The sequence below is a fragment of the Camarhynchus parvulus genome, chromosome 9 (assembly GCF_901933205.1).
Source record: "Camarhynchus parvulus chromosome 9, STF_HiC, whole genome shotgun sequence".
NCBI lineage: Eukaryota > Metazoa > Chordata > Aves > Passeriformes > Thraupidae > Camarhynchus > Camarhynchus parvulus.
The window spans coordinates 25,053,883-25,074,125 of NC_044579.1; the positions used below are offsets into that span (position 1 = coordinate 25,053,883).

General features: G+C 43.4%; 1 protein-coding gene across 1 annotated transcript in view; it reads right to left on the reverse strand.

Annotated features, from left to right (window-relative positions):
- The window catches only part of LOC115907104 (vesicle-associated membrane protein 2-like), a 56,594-nt gene that overhangs the window by 11,607 nt on the left and 24,744 nt on the right, over positions 1 to 20,243 (reverse strand). Inside the window, exon 2 of the mRNA XM_030954769.1 lies at positions 2,989 to 3,106. Within this exon, the coding sequence (XP_030810629.1) occupies positions 2,989 to 3,106 (118 nt within the window). The remainder of the gene's footprint in view (positions 1 to 2,988; positions 3,107 to 20,243) is intronic.

Below are 20,243 nucleotides of genomic sequence, written 5' to 3' on the forward strand. Positions count from 1 at the left end.
CTCAAATCCAAGGACTACTCATTGTCCCCCCATACCGGGCAAGAGTAACTGCCAAAACTATCTCATCATCTCCACAAAAAGACAGATTTTCATGGGTCTGAGTGAAAAGAATCAGAATACAGAGTATCTTAAACACAAAGCAGGGGTTCACTACCCTCACTGATGCCATCTCTACTGATCTACTTGAAGAGCCCTATGTATCTGACAGGTATCACTCATTTTAAGATAGTAAAAGGCAATTTTTATCATCTTTTAGGGATAGTTACTTCTGCTGTTTTTCACATTAACAATTACAGGGCCTTCATGGTGCAACATGTTCAGGACAAGAAATTTATTTCATTATTCTGACCAAAGACAAAAGTTAAAATGTAACATTCCTTTCCCCACTGGAAGAGGAAATAAAGAGAGAACCTAGTCTAGACATTTCTGCAGGCATTTCTGCAGCCAAAGGATGTTGTGAACACACCTGAGCACCAACAATGGGAAGACCAGAAAGTCACTGTTCCAGATTTTCAACAAAGAAAAGCTTCTCAAAAAGACAAGGCCCATTTTGACAGGTGTATTTAACTCATCTTAAGAAATGCATTTGAGTTGGATATTTTGAGGTCTTCTCTACTATCTTTAAAGCACGCCTAAAGCTTTTGAAAATAGAGGCTTTTAGGCATGTAAGTTATTGTATTTGCAGGGTGCCCAGTGGCAGGGAGGAATGATGAATCTGACTCCATGTTCTCAGAAGGCCAATTTATTATTTTATGGTACTATATTATATTAAAGAATTCTATACTAAACTATACTAAAGAATATAGAAAGGATACTTACAGAAGGCTAAAAAGATAATAATGAAAATAATAATTAAAAATAATATATAAAATAAGAAATAAAAATTAATAATAATAAAAAATAATGAACATAATGACTTTCCAGAGTCCTGACACGGCTTGGCCCTGATTGGCCAAAGAGTGAAAACAGCTCACAGCAGAATCCAATGGAACAATCACCTGTGGGTAAACAATCTCCAAACACATTCCACATGAGCACAACACAGGAGAAGCAAATGAGATAAGAATTGTTTTCCTTTTCTTTGAGGCTTCTCAGCTTCCCAGGAGAGAAATCCTGGGTGAAGGGATTTTTCAGAAAATATGAATACCACAGTAAGTACATATTTTCTAATGTGTATTTTATCAAATTGGCTTTTAAGAATCGCACAAGCTCTGTGCACTTCACCACAGACAGTAAGCAATGAGTTACTTCAGCCTCTGGAGGGGTTGAGCAATATTCTTTCCTCAACAGCCAACACACAAAGGCACCCAGCAGGTGTGTAAGGATGTCACAGCTGCTGCTTCCCCCTGGTGCACCCAGGAGCAGTGGTGTGCTCACTGTTTCCATTCCCAGAGCAGCTGCAGGGACTCTGGCATTACAGCCAAGATAAGAGTTTAAGGATCCAAGCTGGAACAGGCACATGGTCCCCCAAGATCAAGAAAAGGAGTGGGGATTTGTTAGAGATGCTGTTATGACATCATGTGTGGGTGCCTTTCTTTGGGAATAAATTGGGATGATTAATCAATAGAGCTCCTGCTAATGAACACCACCCTCAGTGGCTCAGTTCTGGTGGTTTTAATCTATCTGGGAGAAGCTGGTGCTCTTCTGTCTCTGTGACACAGTCTGAGAAATTACCATCTAACCTTTAGGGGTGCAGAACACACTACAAGAGCTGCTTCCACTATGACATCTCCTCCTAAGCAGACAACTGGGAGGAATTCCTGAACTGGCAGTGTTGGGGAAGATAAACAGGAAAGCCTTATAAATATGATTGCCTGGCAAAAGATTTTGAGAATATGGAAACTATAAGTGAGATTGAAATGAAAGTAAGCTTTGAGATATTTTAGTTACTCAACTGGAAAGCAATGGTGTTGTTGGTTGAAGGTATTTTTTTTGATGGAACAACACCCTCTGCTTGCAGACAGGTCGAAGTGTCAGAGCAGACTCTACCAGCTTGGCAGAAGAGGTTTAAAGAGGAGTTTTTAGGGTTTAAAATGTAACACAGTGTGGCAATGTAATGATTCTTATAGGCTGTATGTAAATGCTATAGGATTTGTATCTTGTACTAGATTGGTTATTGAGAATCAGAATATTCAACACAGAAGAAGATTTATGGTATTGTAACGGGAACCTCATGCTCTCATCCTCTTTTACTCTTCCTCGCTCTCTCATCTTCTCTTTACCACACTCTTGCCTTCTCTCTCTTTACCTCTCTCCTTCTCTCAGGCCTGCTCTGAGCTGTGGCTGGCAGCTCCCAGCAGGGCCCTGCACCCAGGCCCTGTGCAATAAACCCCAAATCCCAGCAGGGCCCTGCACCCAGGCCCTGTGCAATAAACCCCAAATCCCAGCAGGGCCCTGCACCCAGGCCCTGTGCAATAAACCCCAAATCCCAGCAGGGCCCTGCACCCAGGCCCTTTGCAATAAACCCCAAATCCCAGCAGGGCCCTGCACCCAGGCCCTTTGCAATAAACCCCAAATCCCAGCAGGGCCCTGCACCCAGGCCCTTTGCAATAAACCCCAAATCCCAGCAGGGCCCTGCACCCAGGCCCTGTGCAATAAACCCCAAATCCCAGCAGGGCCCTGCACCCAGGCCCCTTGCAATAAACCCCAAATCCCAGCAGGGCCCTGCACCCAGGCCCTTTGCAATAAACCCCAAATCCCAGCAGGGCCCTGCACCCAGGCCCTGTGCAATAACCCACAAGTTCCAGGACCTGGCTCCAGAGATCTCTGCTCTCTGTCCATCCCCGCCATCCTGCCCCTGACACTCCTACATGACAGCAATGCCCACATTTAATCTGCAGAGCTGTTCCTGGTGCAGGGATGTTTGTATCCAGGATCTCTCTTTCCTGTCTGCCTCCTCTGGTAAATCTCAAGTTCTGGGCCCTTCAGATGAGCAGGAGCTGCACAAGGGGGAACCAAGCCCAGCAGCCCCTGGTGCTGAGCACTCACCTCGTCCACCTGGGCTTGTGTCTGCTGCAGCCTCTTGTTGCTGGACACGTTGGTGGCAGGAGGGGGCCCTGCAGCCCCTGCAGCCCCTGCAGGACCCTGGGCAGATGCTGGAACAGACCTAGGGCAAAACCAGAGAACCTGAGTGACCAAACCAGCCCGACTTGCTCACAACCCCTTTTCTGGAACTGGTAAAAACTACCTTTCTCTTCAAAGAACTTTTGACGTTTCAAAGCACCTTCTTTTTCTTCAAAGACCTTTTCCATTGTTTCAATCCCTGTTTTCCATTCCTGGATCACAACCCTACTGTTCCATTCTGTCAGACAATACTATTTTCTGACCCAGTGATGGGGCAACTGAGAGGCATTTTAAACACTTTTATTCCATTTTCAGTCTCATGGGAAGGGCGAGACAATTCAGATGTTACAATTCACACCATCACAATCAGAAGCCAACTATTTTTTAATTACAAAACACTATAAGCCTTTCTTGGCTTATCAGCTTTTAGCCACACCATGCTGCAGATGCCTTAAAGCCAATCATTTAAAAGCCCTCATGGGTCCTACTACAGTGCATCTTCCATAGTTCTATTTCTCCAAAGTATCCAGTCTTTTTTATAAGGCCATCCTTTGAGACTAGTTCTAGTTCCATTTCTCTCTCAACAATGTCTGTCCTATTCCATGGCATTTCTAAATCAGCATTTCTTATCTCAAGGTTTGTATACAGAGGCATGCCATGTAAGCCTTCTGTCAAGTTTTCAAAATTTTCTACAAATCTACTTCTTACACTATTCCTTCTCATACCACAATCAGTTTTTACATTATTTCTTGATGGGACTTTATCAAACACTTCCACCTCTCTTGCTGCTATTTTAAATGGCAAACAATTCAAGTTATCTACCCCAAGTTAGGCCAATGGCCAAAGTGACCACAAGGCTGACTAGCAGGGCAGAGCTTCTGTCCCACAAGGGAACCCAATGTGCTCTGGGCACTCTGTTACTGCAGGAGGGGATGGGCTGGGACCCTCTCAGTGTGCTGATAAAGCTCTGCCCTGCTCCTCCTGTTTGGGGCTCGCCAAGCAGAGAGAAACAGAAGGAAACAATCTGAAACAGCAGGAGATTACATCCACCACAAACAGAAGAGAGAAGAAACAGAGTGTCAGAGCTCAGTGCATCCCTCTGGGTGTCCAGGATGGACAGGGCCCCTGCCAGGGGGCTCAGAGACCCTGGTACACAGCCCAGAACACCTGTGGGTTTGATTGTGACCCGTGGAGCAAATTACCAGCTCTGTATGAAGACCTGAAAGCCACAGAAGTCTAAGTAGTGTAATAATAAAATTATCACAGGGTGAAAAAGTAGATTTTGGGGTTTTTAGAATGGGGGTTTTGGGGACAAGATGGAGGGACTTGGGCATGTCTAGCCTTTCTTCTTCTTCTTCTCTACCTCCATCTTCTGCTGTGATGTTGGCACTTTGGGATTGGTTTAGAGTAGAAGCTCACTGTCTAACATAGGTGATAGGTATTGGAAAGTAATTGTAATCATGTTATACATATTTTGTAGTATAAAGAGATAACACAGCCCTGGGAGCAGGCAGAGTGCCTCTGTCTGTCCTGCTGAGCAGACCTCGGCTGGACAGGAGAAAAATTTTTTTAGATAAGATACAATAAACAACTCTGAGACTGAGAACTGAAGAGCTCCAACTCATTCTTCAAATGTGTGGGCCAAAACAGAGACTTTTCAGGGGTCTTGGGGCTGCAATAAAGTGCAAGCTCCCAAGAACAGAGGAGGAACTGGGGGTGAGAATTGCACACAGCATGGGGTCAGTCACTCTGGCACCTGCACTGCTGACCCTCCCCAGTGCTGGTCCCCAAATGCCCACCAGAGCAGCTCCAGCATGTCCACAGCCCCTGGAGAAGGTCAGAGCCCTGATCCTCTGCACAGCAGCCCCAACCTCCAACACTGCCTTTCTCCAGTCTGCTCTGTAACAAAGGACAAAACAAATGTCCTGAAAGCCCAACAGCAGATCTGCTCTGTCTCAGAGTGTGAGTTTGTGCGGACAAATCCCCCCACCAGCCTGAGCAGGGTCCCTGAGCCTCAGCCAGTCATCCCTCACACCCACACCCCACCTCTCCTTGCAAGGGACCCCTCACTGCTCCCCACAGGGAAATAAACCCTTCCTCAAGCTGCAGAGGAAATCCCTGAGCATGTGAACTGAGAAATATCACAAATCCCACTCATGCATTACCAATGCCTTCCCACAGTGACAGACTGAGAGAACACAGTGTTTCTCTGTGAATCATTCCCTTCTACATCCTGGGCTCTGATTAATGCTGCTGGAATTATGGCCTCATTAATGCACTGTCAAAAGGCCTGGGGCACTGAAGTGGGCTCCCCAAAGGTGCCTTTGGCTGCAAAATTCAGTTTGGCAGTGTTGCCTGAGGGCTGGGATCCCTGTGGGCAGCAGGGGCCCCCAGAAGCTCCCAGAGCTGTTTGCAGCCCTGCTGTGGCTCACACCTCGCCCTTTCATGGGGCTGGCAATGGCATTGGCAAGCTCGAGCTGAAAGAACAGAAACTGAACCTTGCCCATCCTTTGAGGACCTCACAGCCACTGCTAAAACCATTAAAACCAGAGGCTGCTGCCACCTGCATTGATGGAGGGAGCCACTCCATCCATGCCACATCCCAACAGGATTTATTTTGAGTTGTCACAAAGGATCAAAATCTGACTATAACGTACATCACACACAACACAAAACAAGATCTCCCTGGAGCATCAGCAGCCTCAAAGGAGATCCTGGCACAACAACAGAGCTAAAATTAAAATTGTTAAACTTCTTTGCAGTTAAGGAAGTAAATAGGCATTTTCCCAATCAGCACAAGCAGAGTTATGAGTTATGCACGGTTGGAATCCCAGAGACCACAGAGGAGGAATATGTGAGAAGAGTTTTTCCCTGCCACATGTTTTGCTGTAAGCAGAGCTTATAAATTCAGTGATGCTCTTGGTCAGAGCTATGAGATAACTCCACATTTGGAGCTCTGCCATGCACCTTTTCTGCCTAGCAATTCTCATCTGTTTTTTGCAGCTCCCAAGCTGTCCTTAAAATGACTTGACATACAATAGATACTTTCAAGGTTGCTCTCTTCCAGCATTCTTGCTGCCATCAAATTTGGTTTCAGCTGCATTTTCTGGAGCTTCTCTACTCCCTGCACAAGGCAGGAGATGATGGGAAGGATGGGTGTTTTTACAGCTGCAGGAGTTGTGGGATGTGGTGTCGTGAGGGTCCCCAGGACAAGGTGAGAGATGAGAATCTGACTCCATGTTCTCAGAAGGCTGATATATTATACTATATTATATTATATTATATTATATTATATTATATTATATTATATTATATTATATTATATTATATTATATTATATTATATTATATTATATTATATTATATTATATTATATTATATTATATTATATTATATTATATTATATTATATTATATTATATTATATCATATCATATCATATCATATCATGCCATACTAAAACTATACCAAAGAAAGAGAAAGGAGACATCAGGTGACTTAACAAGAATCAATAATAAAAACCTGTGACTGACACAGAGAGTCTGACACAGCTGGCTGTGATTGGTCATTAATAAGAAACAATTCACATGGAACTAATCAAACATTCACCTGTTGGCAAACAATGTCCAAGCCACATTGCAAAGCAGCAAAACAGGAGCAGCGATCAGATAACTGTTGTTTTCATTCCTCTCTGAGGCTTCTCAGCTTCCCAGGAGAAAATCCCGGGCAAAGAGGATTTTTCAGAAAATATGACAGTGACAGCAGCAGTTACTGCAGCCACCAAAGAGAGGTGACAATCTTTATGCTCAGGCACAGCAAGCTCGTAATTAACATGCCCATCCTAATTAATTACCTAAAATCTAATTCAAGCTTTCTGGTAAAGAAGGGAACTGAAGGCCTGCATCACTTGAAAGCACAGACATTCTCTGCAATATCACAGAGCAAAAATTAAAGCTGGAATTAAAGTCCAGCCTACATTTACATCATTCTTCCTGCATTTACATCATTCTTCTATTATTGCCTCTGGACCATGTCGTATCAGCTGCTAATTTCTCAGAAGTAATATTCAAAAAAATTTATGCAAAAATATTACCACTGTGTTGTAGAACTTCCTTTTGAAATACATGAAGCATCACAACTTTTAAATATAATTTCTCACGGTCTGGCATGATTTTGGGGAGCTACAAAGAATGCAAAATCCATATAAAAGCTCCATCACCAGGCCCCTAGCCATCAGACTTGTGTACTTTTTTTTTTAGGAAAAGAAAAAAAATTACCATTGGTGCTGAGAACTGCTATTCCCAAGAACAAATCAATTTTGAAAGAGGAACAAAATTCTGCTATTGTTGGTGAAAAAGGGCACGAATCCCTAGGAAATACTCTTAAATGGCAGCCACCCTGTGCCATCAGATCAGCCAGCACAGAGGCAGCCCAGCAGACTGGGAGCACTGCAGGCTCTGTGTCTGCAGCCACCTTGGGAGAAACCTCCAGGGACTCTGAGTGATTCAGCAAAATGGGCACAGCTGACTCAGACATGCTCAGCCCTCCCAGCTGGGCCTGGAGCTGGGGGGTCAAATTCACGACTGAGAGATTTGTTATCTCGCTGAGATGTTTTGGAAACAACTTGCTGTTTAGATCTGACAGTGAAAGGCAGCTGCAACTCTTAATTAAGAGAGAATTGGAGATATCCAGTGTTACTGTTTTGCATTTCAGCACTGGCTGAAAGAACATTAAGGATGATTGTGTATCTAATATTTTGGGAAACCATCTGACACACACTTTCATTGTTGTTCATATGTGTGAGCTACACAGCAGAATTTTTTCCCTTAGTCAGGCTAGGGAAGGGAGAGGCAAACAGCAGGAGGATGCCAGGCCTTGGTACCACTGTGCCTTGCTACAGTTCACATGAGGACCTCCAAGGCTGCTTTCAGCATCTTCTTTTATCTCTCCAAAGTGCTTCTTAAAGCCTCCAACTGCAGGACCTAATCCCTTCAAAGTCTTTATCCTAACAACAGGCACTGAGCTGAGGCGCAGCTGTTATCCCACATACGGCAGGAACAGGTACAGGGGATGAAGGGGCTTCTCCCTGGCACAGAAAGCTGGGGCAGAGCAGCCTCCCCACTGTCCTCCTCTGCTCCTCTCCACTCTGGCTCCAGTCAGAGCTCACCACCTATTTCTAGCAGCAGGAGTTGTTTTCTACCCCTCAGACTCGGTGAGAGAAGCTGAGGCTGTGCCCATGGGAAGTGAGAATCCCATCAGGCAGCTCCAGGGGTGTCAGCTGGCACAGCCCAGGGGAGGGGCACTGACTGTGCATCAGTGCAGCACATCTGATTCATGATCCCGACCAAAAATGAAAAGAATTTTTTAAGAACCCCAGTCTGAGTCCTCTTTCTTCAAACTCTTTCCTTGTTGTTCAAATAATACAAAATTGCACTGCCTCTCTCCCCCCCCACTTTTTTTGTTTTTTTTTTTACTGTTCAGGTATGATACTTGTGTAGTACACATTTACTGCTGTAACTTACACATATTTAAGACACTTTTTCTACATGGACCCCTTCAAAAGGCACCCACCCCTCTGGGCTTTGCTGTGGGAGCAGAGTCTGACAGTCTGTGGTTTCAAAGGCATTCGAAAAATACATCACCAACACCTCTTTGTTCAACTGTAAAGTAAATCAGAACACTTCCATAGCTTTGTACTCTTGAGATTTAACTCTAAAACAATTACTAAAAGTAGCTACAAATGCACATTTATACACTATTTTAGTGCCTGTCAGTGAAGGTTCTGGCCCAAGGAGCAGCTGCAGAAACAAACCCATCTCCTGTTGTCCCTGGTGCAGGAATACTTATCTGGGAATTGGGATGCTTTGAGGCACGAGGCTCTCTAAAGAAATGAAGGAGCTCCATAGCCCTGGGGGTTTGCTGTTAGTTTTGGGCTTGCCTTGTTTATCCCTATGCAGTAACAGCTAAACCAATTGTTCCACTGCTGGTTTGCAGGGAGGGACTTTTACTGCCTGTGCTTGGAGATTTCTGCATCCTGGGGGAATTTGCAGGTTTCCAGCTTGTGTTAAACCCATATGGGATTTTATTTCTGCATGAGGTCAGTTTAGCCAAGCCTAGCTAAAAAATCTTTCTTCCCAATCAGCATGGCCTTGTCAGGTTTGGCACAACCCCAACAAAATCCAGCCTGGTACAGAGAGGAGACTCAAATCCTGCGCTCCTCTATCCAGGTGTCACCTCTCAAAGAATTGATATTTAAACTCCTTAAGATTCTGAGCCTTCAGACTCAGAACCAAACTCAACCACAGTTGTGGGAGGACAGTTGTGTTTCTCCTTGTGTCCAGGAAAGAGACATTCATCACCCAGCCCAGCACCTCCCACCAAGGAGTTTTTGTTTTCCCACAGTGGAACGGTATAGTGACAAATGGCAGGTCCTGTTACTCTTTGAAAACCACACACTAATTCTGTCAGGAGAGGTGCAGAGAGACCTCTAGCACCCCCATAAAATTAAGTGTTCTTCAGGTTCTCATTCCTCTCACAGGCAGTTAATGATGTTCTCTGCCTGCAGGGTGAGAGATTCTCCAAAGACAGCCCTGGCTGGAGACCATCACCTCCCACTTCTCATGCTCTCAGAGTGGTAATTTGCTTTTCAGTTCAGCTGCCCACTAACTGTATGTATTTCAGATTTCTAACTCATCTTCCCCCCTCCCCAGTCACTGCCCAGCCTATTTTAATAAGCTGGGTTTATCCCTGTTTGCATTCTACTCATCTCACTTCTGCAGGGGAGCAAACAAAAGCTGCTCAATGGGAGTAAAAAAAGCCATGATAGCATAAAACTGGTTAGGCTGAGGAGATAAAAGCTGATTGACAGAGCAGCATCACTGCTGGGCTAGTGGCCACCTGCAGGGATTTTCAGCCTACAGGAAGATGTTTTCAGCCCTCTGAGATCTCTAGAATGAGCTCCCAACAAGAGCAAAGAAGCTCCCTTCACCTACAAGAGAACAGAGATTGCTCTTCATTGTCCTTTTTTCTATCTAAGCCCTTCAGTATTTTCAGTAAAAGTGTGACTATTGACAGGTAAATGGCTACAAGCTTAGGCTAATTCCAGTCCAGGACTATCAAGTTTCAAATTATTTCTCATGTTGTTTGTAATAACTGTGTCATGATTAATAGTGAATTGGTGGTAGAACAAAACCCCAGGTATAAATAATTAGCATTTGAGATGTCTTCATTTTGGGAAGAAAGTTCTTTTTTGAACACAGCTCTGGTCTCAAATGTGCTTTTCATGTATTACCAACAATATTCTACAAGGACTCTCCCTTATTACCAAATATTTACTCTGATCACCAGCCAAAGGATAATGCTCTGCATTTAATGTCCTGGGAACACATTTAATTAAATATTCCCACTAGTTTATTATGACTGCATTAACCATCTGGTGTACTAAATACGCACACAGAGGAAAAGGAGAGGAACCCTAAGACATCATCTTTAGTTTGATCAACATTTGTTAGGTTAGTGATGACCAACTGATTTATCTTCTCCAGTATCTTCTACTCAAGCCAAATGAATGTTGCTTACTAACTCGAAGGATTAGAGGAAATTCTGATCTACAGTGATATTTTTAAGAACATTCTTTCATCATTTGAAGCCCTTGGATTTACATACCTGCACCTTGAAAATTTTTTCATAAACACTATTTGCTATCTGTGTTATGACTGTGAGGTTTTTGTGTTTCCTTTCCTACCAAGAACAGAGAAATATTTTTATTTGTTACATCTTCATTTCTAACATGTATGATGATGTATTAATTTAGAAACACTTTAATTTCTGGACACTTTGCTGCTGGATACAATAACAAGGCAGATCTCAGTCTCTGTCCACTTGGTTCAGCAGTACAGAATTAATGCAGGTTACTGATGGGGACTTTCAGCCATGCCTTTAGATCCCCCTTGACCAGCCTCATCTTCACATCTGCAAATTTATATACTCACACGCAGAACACTGAAAAAACCCAAACCAGCTCTAAAGTAAATCTTTTGTGGTAATTTCCACAGACTGACCTGTGATTTCAACCAATTCTAGTCCCATACTATGTGTATTTTCTTAGAAAAGGGTTAATTCTCATTGGCTGGTATGAAACTAATTGTAATTTTTATACTAAATGAGTTTTTTTTTTCATTAGGGAATGAAAGCAAATACAGGTGTAAGCAATAATAAAATACCTTTACCTTAATATTTATACAGGTATTAACATTATATTGTAAAAGGAGACAAATGTCATTTATGGTTTTCTACATTTTGCTTGTTTAAATTCAAAATTTGCTTAATTTTGCAAAATTTTAATCAGGCCGCTTTCAGATAGAAATTTGTTTAGTAAAACATATGGAAAATAATTTCTGTGATATGTTCATAATAGTTAATAATAAAATCTATCCTCAGTGCAATGTCTACAGAGAAGAACACCCAAATACTGTATTGCACTAAAATCAGCTTTCAGAAGGAAGTGTTATCTCTCTTTCCTGGGTAGTATTGATTGCACCTTCTATTAATTCTTACAAGGTTTCAGAATTGCCAGGTTGCAGGGTCCTGTAGTAATTTCTCTTCACCAGCTGAAAGAACACAAACTTCTTTTTTTTTTCCCTTTTTAATTTTTTGATGCTTTTCATCTTGTTAACCTTGAGTTATGTGGGTGAAGATGTGGGCTAAAGGAAATAAAATTGGCACAAAGATCAGTTCTGCGATCTCATTTTCTCTCAAAATAGTTACTATTTCAATACAGATGAAACCTAGTGTATGTAAATGGACACACAGTTACAAAAAATACCAGAATTTTCTTTTACCAAGGTTCCTTATGCTCCATTAGCCCAATCAGTTATGTTAATGGGGTTCATTTGAGCTGAAGTGGCCCTTAAATCCTTTTGGTACTTCAGCACCTTCAGCTCTGTCCTGCACACTGAGGAAAGAGAACCCAAAGTCTGACCATCACAGGAAGAGGGGCACTTTTCTCCCCAGCAAACTTTATTAAAGGAATTTTAGTTTATAAATAGGAAAGTGCTTTTACTGGGCATAAGAAGACAAAACCCCCCTCAGCTACAGTGACAAGACCCCAACAAACCAAAACAAATAAGAGAATCAGCAGAGAAGTCCAATCCTGGATAACACTGGATAAATAAAAGTAAAATAAATAAATAAAATAAATGAATAAATCCTGGATAACACAAAGCCTTTCTTTTTTCTTGCCCTAAGTTACTGATGTGAAATTAGGGAAAGAAAAAGCTGATTGCAAACACACAACGCTGGATTGGAGCATAAATCACCAAAGTACAGCAGTACAGAGAGAGAGGAAGCCTAACAGAACAAAGCTTTACTCAGAGCCTTGGTGAGACACATCTGAAACAAAGCAAGAATAAAACAATAAATGAGTCACTGTCATTTCTTACTGGAAGCTAAGAAATGCAATCTGCCTCCATAACAAACTATAGGGCAATGACATAAATAGCAAACATGTTGCTAGAGAAACGGACTCCAAAGCCGGAGCAGATTTGAAGAAACCCAGTGAGGTTGAACACCCTGGTGTGGTCTGGCAGAATTCCAGACTCACAAACCTGGAAGGAGAAGCTTGTCCTGGATTGCCAAGCAAATTGTATTCTATTTGCCATCTGTATGGCAGCTGTCTTCTGTTCAGTGGGCAGTTTTCCTTATCTCTTCCACAGCTGGGGAGACATCTGCTGATAACAGCTATTGAATGTCACTGCATGGCTGATAAGAACTACAGCATCCCATTGGGAGATGGGAGCCCAGAGGGAGGAGCCAAGCATTCCTACCTGGATATAATCTGGAGATTCTGGAACACCAGTACGGCTTCTCCACTGGATTCCCAGAGGAACAGCTGCCTCTCACTGGATCTTCAGGGGAAGAGACTGCACCTTTCTCCAGGATCCCTGCTCCAGCAGAACCATCCCTGACACTGCAGGAGGGCTGAGCCACAATTCCAATGGGACTGCTGCCAACACCCTGACCCACAGGGTGCCAGGTTGGGTTCTGACTCTGTCAGTGTTGTTCTAGTGTACTGCATTGTTTATATTTTTATTTTCTTCCCCAATAAAGAACTGTTATTCCTGCTCCCATATTTTTTGCCTGAGAGCACCTTAATCTAAAATTTATAACAATTCAGAAAAGGTGGGGGTTTACATTTTCCATTTCAGGGGAGGCTCCTGCCCTTCTTAGCAAACATCTGTCTTTTGAAACCAAGACAAAGCACCAGAGCAGTCCCAGACGACACAGGTCAGCTCTAAGCAAAGCTCCTGTTCTGGGCAGGTGTTACAGGTGTTACCTGCAAAGTTTCTCTTTCTGATGTGTCACCCCATGGCTGACATCACCTGTGCAGACCAGCAAGAGCATGCCCTGCTTCCAGCTCCGTGGGGGTTACTCCAAGGAGCACCCAGGGAGCAGCAGGGCAGGGCTGGAGGGGAGGAGCAGGGCAACCTTGGCTCAGCACCCCTGCTCCTGACCCATGGGCTGCTGCTGACATTTTTAAAAGAGCAGAAGCATAGAGGGAAAAGATTGGTCAAACAATATGATCCAGCTTGTGATGACAGTGTGCACACATGGAGCCAGGCTCAGAGAATTGTGGCTGCAATGTTCTCACCTCAGGCAGCATCAGAAGCCGCCTTGGCCCACACGAGTTGTTGGCAGGGCAAGCACACTCGTGCCACCTCTCTTGCACTGAGTGACATGTTAACAGACATCAACAGTGTGAGGTGAGCCACTCTTCAAAACAGGGCAGCAACTGATTATTTATTCCTGGCACATGGGCACGGGTGGGAAGAGTTTGAGGGAATGTGCTGCATGAGCTTGTCCGATCATTCAAAGTCAATTCATGAAAACATAAAGCAATTGCAAGAAGGTGTAGCCAAACTTGGAGAAGTTACAGGATCTTGGTTGAATGGTGTGTTTGATTTCTTTGACCTTTCACCATTGTGGAAGGAAGTTTTGAAAACAGGCTTTTTACATTTTAGTAGAGCTTGTAATTCTTCTGCTCCTTTTGCCATGAGTTTTTCAGTGCATGAACAGGGCTGCAAAGGAGGAGTTCTTGGTGCAAACAGGAGGGGAGATGTCAGAACCCAGGACATTGCTCTGGCTGCCCTGGAGGACTCCAGACCATGGCAGGGGGCTCAGAGACCTTGGCACAGAGTCACAAACACCTGTGCCTTGGATTTTATCCCATGGAAACAATTACCAACCTTGTGTGAAAAGTTACAAGGCACAAGAGTTTGAGTAGAATGATAGCGAATTTACAGGGTGGAAAAGTAGAATTTTGGGTTTTTTAGAATGGGGGTTCAAGAGGCAAGATGGAGGAATCTGGGCGTGTCCTGTCCTCTTTCTCCTTCTTGTCCTCCATCTTCTGCTGCAATGGTGACACTTCTGGATTGATTTAGAGTAGAGACAAACCGTCTAACATAGGTGATAGCTATTGGAAAATTATTGTAAATAAAGCACACCTAGTTTTTAGTATAAAAAGCTAACACAACCCCAAGGGCAGTCAGTGTTGCCTCAACCTGACCTGCTGGACAGATCTCAGCAGGTCAGAGAAAGAATGGAATAGATCAGAGAAAATAAACAACCTTGAAAAGCAGAACAGAGGAATCTCAACTTCTTCTTCAGCACGGGGCTGGGAAAAAAGACTTTTAATACCTCGGGGGTCATCCCAACCACAGAAACCTGAGAGCTGCAGCCTGGCAGAGGGAACTCTGACACAGACAGCAAGGAAGGCTCTCAAAGCACTGCTGAGGCTGATAAGCTTTCCTTGCTTTTAAGCAGTATTTTCTTAAGAGTGATGGATGGTTTTTCTGCCTGTCTTTTAAGAAACTCAGATTAAAACCCAGGGAGACCTCTAGCACCCCCATAAAATTAAGTGTTCTTCAGGTTCTCATTCCTCTCACAAACAGGCAATAATGTTCTCTGCCTGCAGGGTGAGAGGACTCTCCAAAAGACAGCCCTGGCTGGAGACCATCACCTCCCACTCTGAGATGCTCTCAGAGGGGTAATTTGCTTTTCAGTTCAGCTGCCCACTAACTGTATGTATCTCAGATCCCAACCCAGGAGGCTTTGGGGCTTCCCATTTTCCTGTACATCACTTCCCAGCATTGCTGATTTAGAAGTAAATTTTAGAATGAAAGAATTTTAGAATTTCTGCATTTTAGAAGTAAATCAACTCTTAACATGTTTTTTGTTTGTTTGTTTTTAAAGTCCCAGAAACAACAAAACAGCTGAAAGAAAGTCACATTTCCATCAGCAGTGAAGAGTTTTTGTAGCCTGTCTATGTATTTCCCACTGCTATTCAGTGGCAGTTTCATCACAGCTAAACTTCACAGAGTAATTACCACCTCTACTTAAATCTTCATTATCAGGAGGCTTGTTAAGTTTAAATCTTGTCTGGCTGCTTGCCCAAGAAAACTGCAGTGAATATTTCATCCCACCTATTCATTACTCAAATAGCAGCCTGTGCAAGTGTCAGAGAACAGCACAGGGATCTGTACAGAGCCAAACTCTCACCCTCATTGCTCCCAAAAGGTCGCACTCAGTTCCTGAAGAGCTTCCATGAAGTGCAGCTCTCATTTACAAGTGCCTGTCACAGGGGCTGCACCTTCCCACAGTGTTATATTCACACACAATGTCCCTCCTTCCCAGTTTCAACATCCACCAATTCCTAATACTGGATTCCATTTAACCAATGAAATATATTGAACCAATAAAGGGTAATGTCTCACTTCAAGTTCTCATCGAACTAAAAAAAAAACCTCTCCAAAACCACAGAATATTTTGAATAAAACAAAGCCAGAGCTTTAAAGACCTTCTAAAAAGGATGTTTATTTGGCCAAATAAATTGCTTGGTAAACTGGTGTAAATTCACTAAATACAGAAAACTATGAACTAGACTGAAACTTCAAATATGCCAAGTAAGATTGGTCTGTAGCATTACAGCCACCCCTCCTGAGCTCCCCACCCTCATGGGATGCCCAAGAGCCTTGTGGTTTCTCCTTGGGCTAAGCTCCCACCTTTATTTTACCATCTCTCTTGCCCTCCAACTCTGATTTTTAAAGATCCTCTTTGCATGACACAGAGCCCATGTTTAAACCCCATTTCCAGAGCCCTGGTGTGGTTTCTGGAGCTCACAGCCACACTGTGGATCAATGCTGTGAACATCTGCAAAACGCCACAGGCCAGAAACTTCAATTTTGCTTTTCTTCCCCAATAAATCTATAAACATCTACTAATTCAGTAGAGACCAGTTTACTCTGGTTGTACCTTTCAGGTTTGGTACATTCAAGACTCTGCCTTTTGCTATTTGTGAAAATGCCCAAAAATTTAATGTCTGAAAATCCCCAGTGATTTGCAGCATTCCAAGCAGCCCTTGGGGCTCTCTGGGTAAATGGAAAGAGTCTCCTCCCTGTCTGCTGAGGGAGCATTTCCACTTTGCTTTCCATTCCTCTGAAACTTGCCAGTTAATTACTTCTACAATACTTCAAAAGTAATCACTTGTTTTTCACGTCCTCCTTTGAAAATAAAAACTCCTTGGGATTGAGGAGGAACGTTTGAGTTTAAATTTATGCTTTAAAAGTCAAAGACTCAACAAAAATTTGAATCACCCAGGTTATTTAAGTGACAGAAGAACTGGTGACAATCATACTTGGGACAAAGCAACACATTTCCAATCAACCAGAAACTCCTGTTGATATAAATAGAGCAGAATTCAGCTGACTGGAACATTCCCGTAGCTGGCATTCCCTGCCCTCAAAGCTGCTCTTCAAGCTCCCTCAGTCTTTCCATCTGCTACATCCCTTGAAGGGCAAAGGATTACCTGCTGCTACTGCAATTCTGATACAGAAACTTTAAAAGTTACAGGAGCTTTAAAAGTCAATGTTATTAATGCATTTTATTTCCATAAAAATAAATACCTTTCTACTGCTAGCCCAGCTGAATATTGGGAATTACATCCACCTGTCCACAACAAATTCAGCCTACCTACAGCAAGATTCAATGCACTGACAGAGTTATTGCTTTTTTATTGCTATTTTTGGTCTCTGTGCCCTTGTGCAGTGCAGTCAGCACTCTGGGGCAGTGCTGGGCTGTGGGCTCCAGACTCCCATTGCTGCTGGAGCCCTGTGGGTGGGATGGATGCCTTTAGAATGCCTCAGGATTTCAGCTTTCATATTTTTCAGGTCCTGTGCTGCATTAGTGCATCACTCCAAACTTCATATAAAGTGTTAACTTCACATTTTGGTCACACAAAACAATCCCTCTGGGCCTGAGATCCAAGGACACTTTACTGTCTCAGGCCCTGAAAGTATGAACAAATAGAATTGAGGGGAGCAAACTGGGGGTAAATGACTTCATTACCTGAAGCTGTAATTCAGGGGTTAACCCCTGCTATGTAAATGGACCAAATTTATAATTGTCTGAAAAACTGGTGCCCATTGTCCACCTGGGGTGTAGCCTCTGGGAGGCTTCTGACTGCCCAAATTGTATTTATTGAAGACCTTTAATAAACACCCACTTTATTCTCTGAACCTTGTCTATCCTGCTCTAGGCAGCCCCTCCAAGGCATCAGCTGGCACACCTGACAGGCAAACAGAGGAAGGAATGTGCAGGGCTGGAGCCAGTTCCCTAGGTAACCAAGAGATGTTTTAAAAGGGAAAGTGGTGCTAAGTAAATAAATGCACACAATAAAGGCCCACACACATGACTAACTTTCCTAGATACCACGGACAATAGAGGGGCAGAACATAGAAGTTCCTGGATCTGTAAAGAAACAAATTTCTCCCCAGTGAGATGGTTACAAAATATCCTCATTCACAAGCTCCTTGTGATTTCTGGAGGTGGCTCCCTAGAACAGAGAGGCTAGACAAGATTAAGAGAATAAAGTGGTTATTTATTAAAGGCCTTCAATTGTTGTTGTTGAGTAAGAAATGACACAGACTTACCAGAAGGCTGAGTGGTATAACATGTTGTATATTTGGAATTGTTCTTTTTTACAAGTTGTTTTGATCTAGGTGGATGTGACTGGTTGTTTAGTTAATACAATTTATTTGGTTAGTTAATTAACAAGATGCTTTTCTTATAAATAACCTTTGAGGAGAACAAGAAAATGGAGAGTAGGAAAACAACACCTGTGGGCTGTTTATAAAAATAAGCTGTTGTCTTATATATCACGAGTTCTATTACATTATAGTGCAAGGGTTCCATATCCTCAGAGTTTTGTACCTCCTTGATGTTTCTTGTGGGCATCTCCTCTAAGCACTGACTGCTCCTGGTCCTCACAGCAGCCAACTGACTCCAGATCCCACCAATCCACTCTTTTGTAACATTTGTCCTTATTGGCTACAGCTGTGGCCTGTTAACATCAGGCCTGCTCCTAATCTTTAGTAATTGGTTCAGCTGCAACTCATTGGGGGATAAGATTACATTCTAGACCACCTTCATTTACCCATGCTGTATCCCCCTACAATAAGCTATTATTGTTGATTTTTAACTCCTTAAAGTCTCTCAGGCCAATTCTGGGAAAACTTATCTGGTTTTCTCTCTCTCTGACCAGGCTGTCACATCCACATTCAACAGCCACAGCCTCCCAGAGGCTACACCCAATGGACAATGGGTACCAGTTTTTCAGACAATTATAAGTTTGGTCCATTTACATATCAGGGGTTAATTCTCCAATTACAGCTTTAGCTAATGAAGTCATTTACCCCCAGTTTGCTCCCCCAATTCACTTTTGTTTGTACTTTTTGGGACCTGAGGCTGAAGGGTGTCCTTGGATCTCAGGCCCAGAGGGATTGTTTTGTCTGACCAAAATGTGAGGACAGTAACTCACACTCTGTGTGGAGTTTGGAGTGATGCACTGATGCAGCACAGGATCTGAAAAACACAAAAGCTGAAATCCTGAGGCCTCACTTGCAGGCAGGCAGGAGCTCTCTGCTCCCAGCCCCATTCCCTTCCCTCCCCATCCCTTCCCCACCTGTCCCATCACCAGCAGCTCCTGAGCAGCAGGAGCTTTGCAGAGCTGAGTCACTGCCCTGTGGCTGATTTGCTGCTGTGTGTGGGGCTCAGTCACCTGTCAGCGCCCAGCCCAGTGCTCCCAGAAAGCCAACAGGGTCCCTGAGTGCAGAAAAGCTCAGAATCCAGCCCTGCTCTAGCAGGATGCAGTTTTAAGCCCCACCTTGAGCTCTGTCACACTGATGGGGCTGGCCTGGGCAGGGACTGCTCCTTGCAGATTGCTGACACAGGACAGCAAGCATTTCACACCAATAAGGCACCTTGAAGTTCATTAAACAATAGATTACTGTTGGAATAGTAAAAAAAAACCCTAGATTTTATTTAGATGATGATAAGAAATCATTAGGCTTTGGAATGATAGTAAAAATTTTGGGAACTGTCCACACAAGGTTAGTCAGTTCCCAATGCAAACAACTGATTTTGACACAATGGGGAGTGTTTCTGGCAGGAAATTTCCTTATCAGTGAGGTTTTAATTTCTTTTTTTTTTTTGGACAGGACAACAATGGAAAAGAGAAAATTGATATGCAAAAGGACTGGAGAGGCCACCCTGACCACCCCTTGTCTCCAGGGCTGACTGAGTGCTGCCCCAGCTTTGCTGCCCCTGCCCTGTCCGTCCCCTCCCCAGCAGGATTTGTGTTGGACATTTTGGGGCTCACTGAGCCCTTTTAACTCACACAGACATTAACCCTTGCAGGGATGCTCTGCAGTGCCCAGGGCCCCCAAAATGCACCTGCAGCATTGCAGGCCCTGCAATCAGGAATCAGCTGGGAGACCACAGCACCCAGAAAAGGAAGAGTTTTGACTTGTGAGTACAAGGAAATCTTGGTGCCTGCACGAAAACCTTTAAATCAAGCTCATTATTTTATCCATGAAGCCATTGAGTGGCTGAACATCCATAGAGGAATTCAGTACAGAAATGAATGCAAGCAATTTTCTCATCTAGAATTTCCTTGGATAATCTTCCCTGGATAAAGCTGTACCTTGATAGAAACCACACCTATTCTGGAGAAGTGTCTATGAAATCACTGGCAAGGTACATTTTACCCTGTTCTGTGCCCCCTCTCTTTATAACTGCTTTGATTCAATTCCCTTGTCTTGATCAGAACTAACTTGTTACAAATAATTTA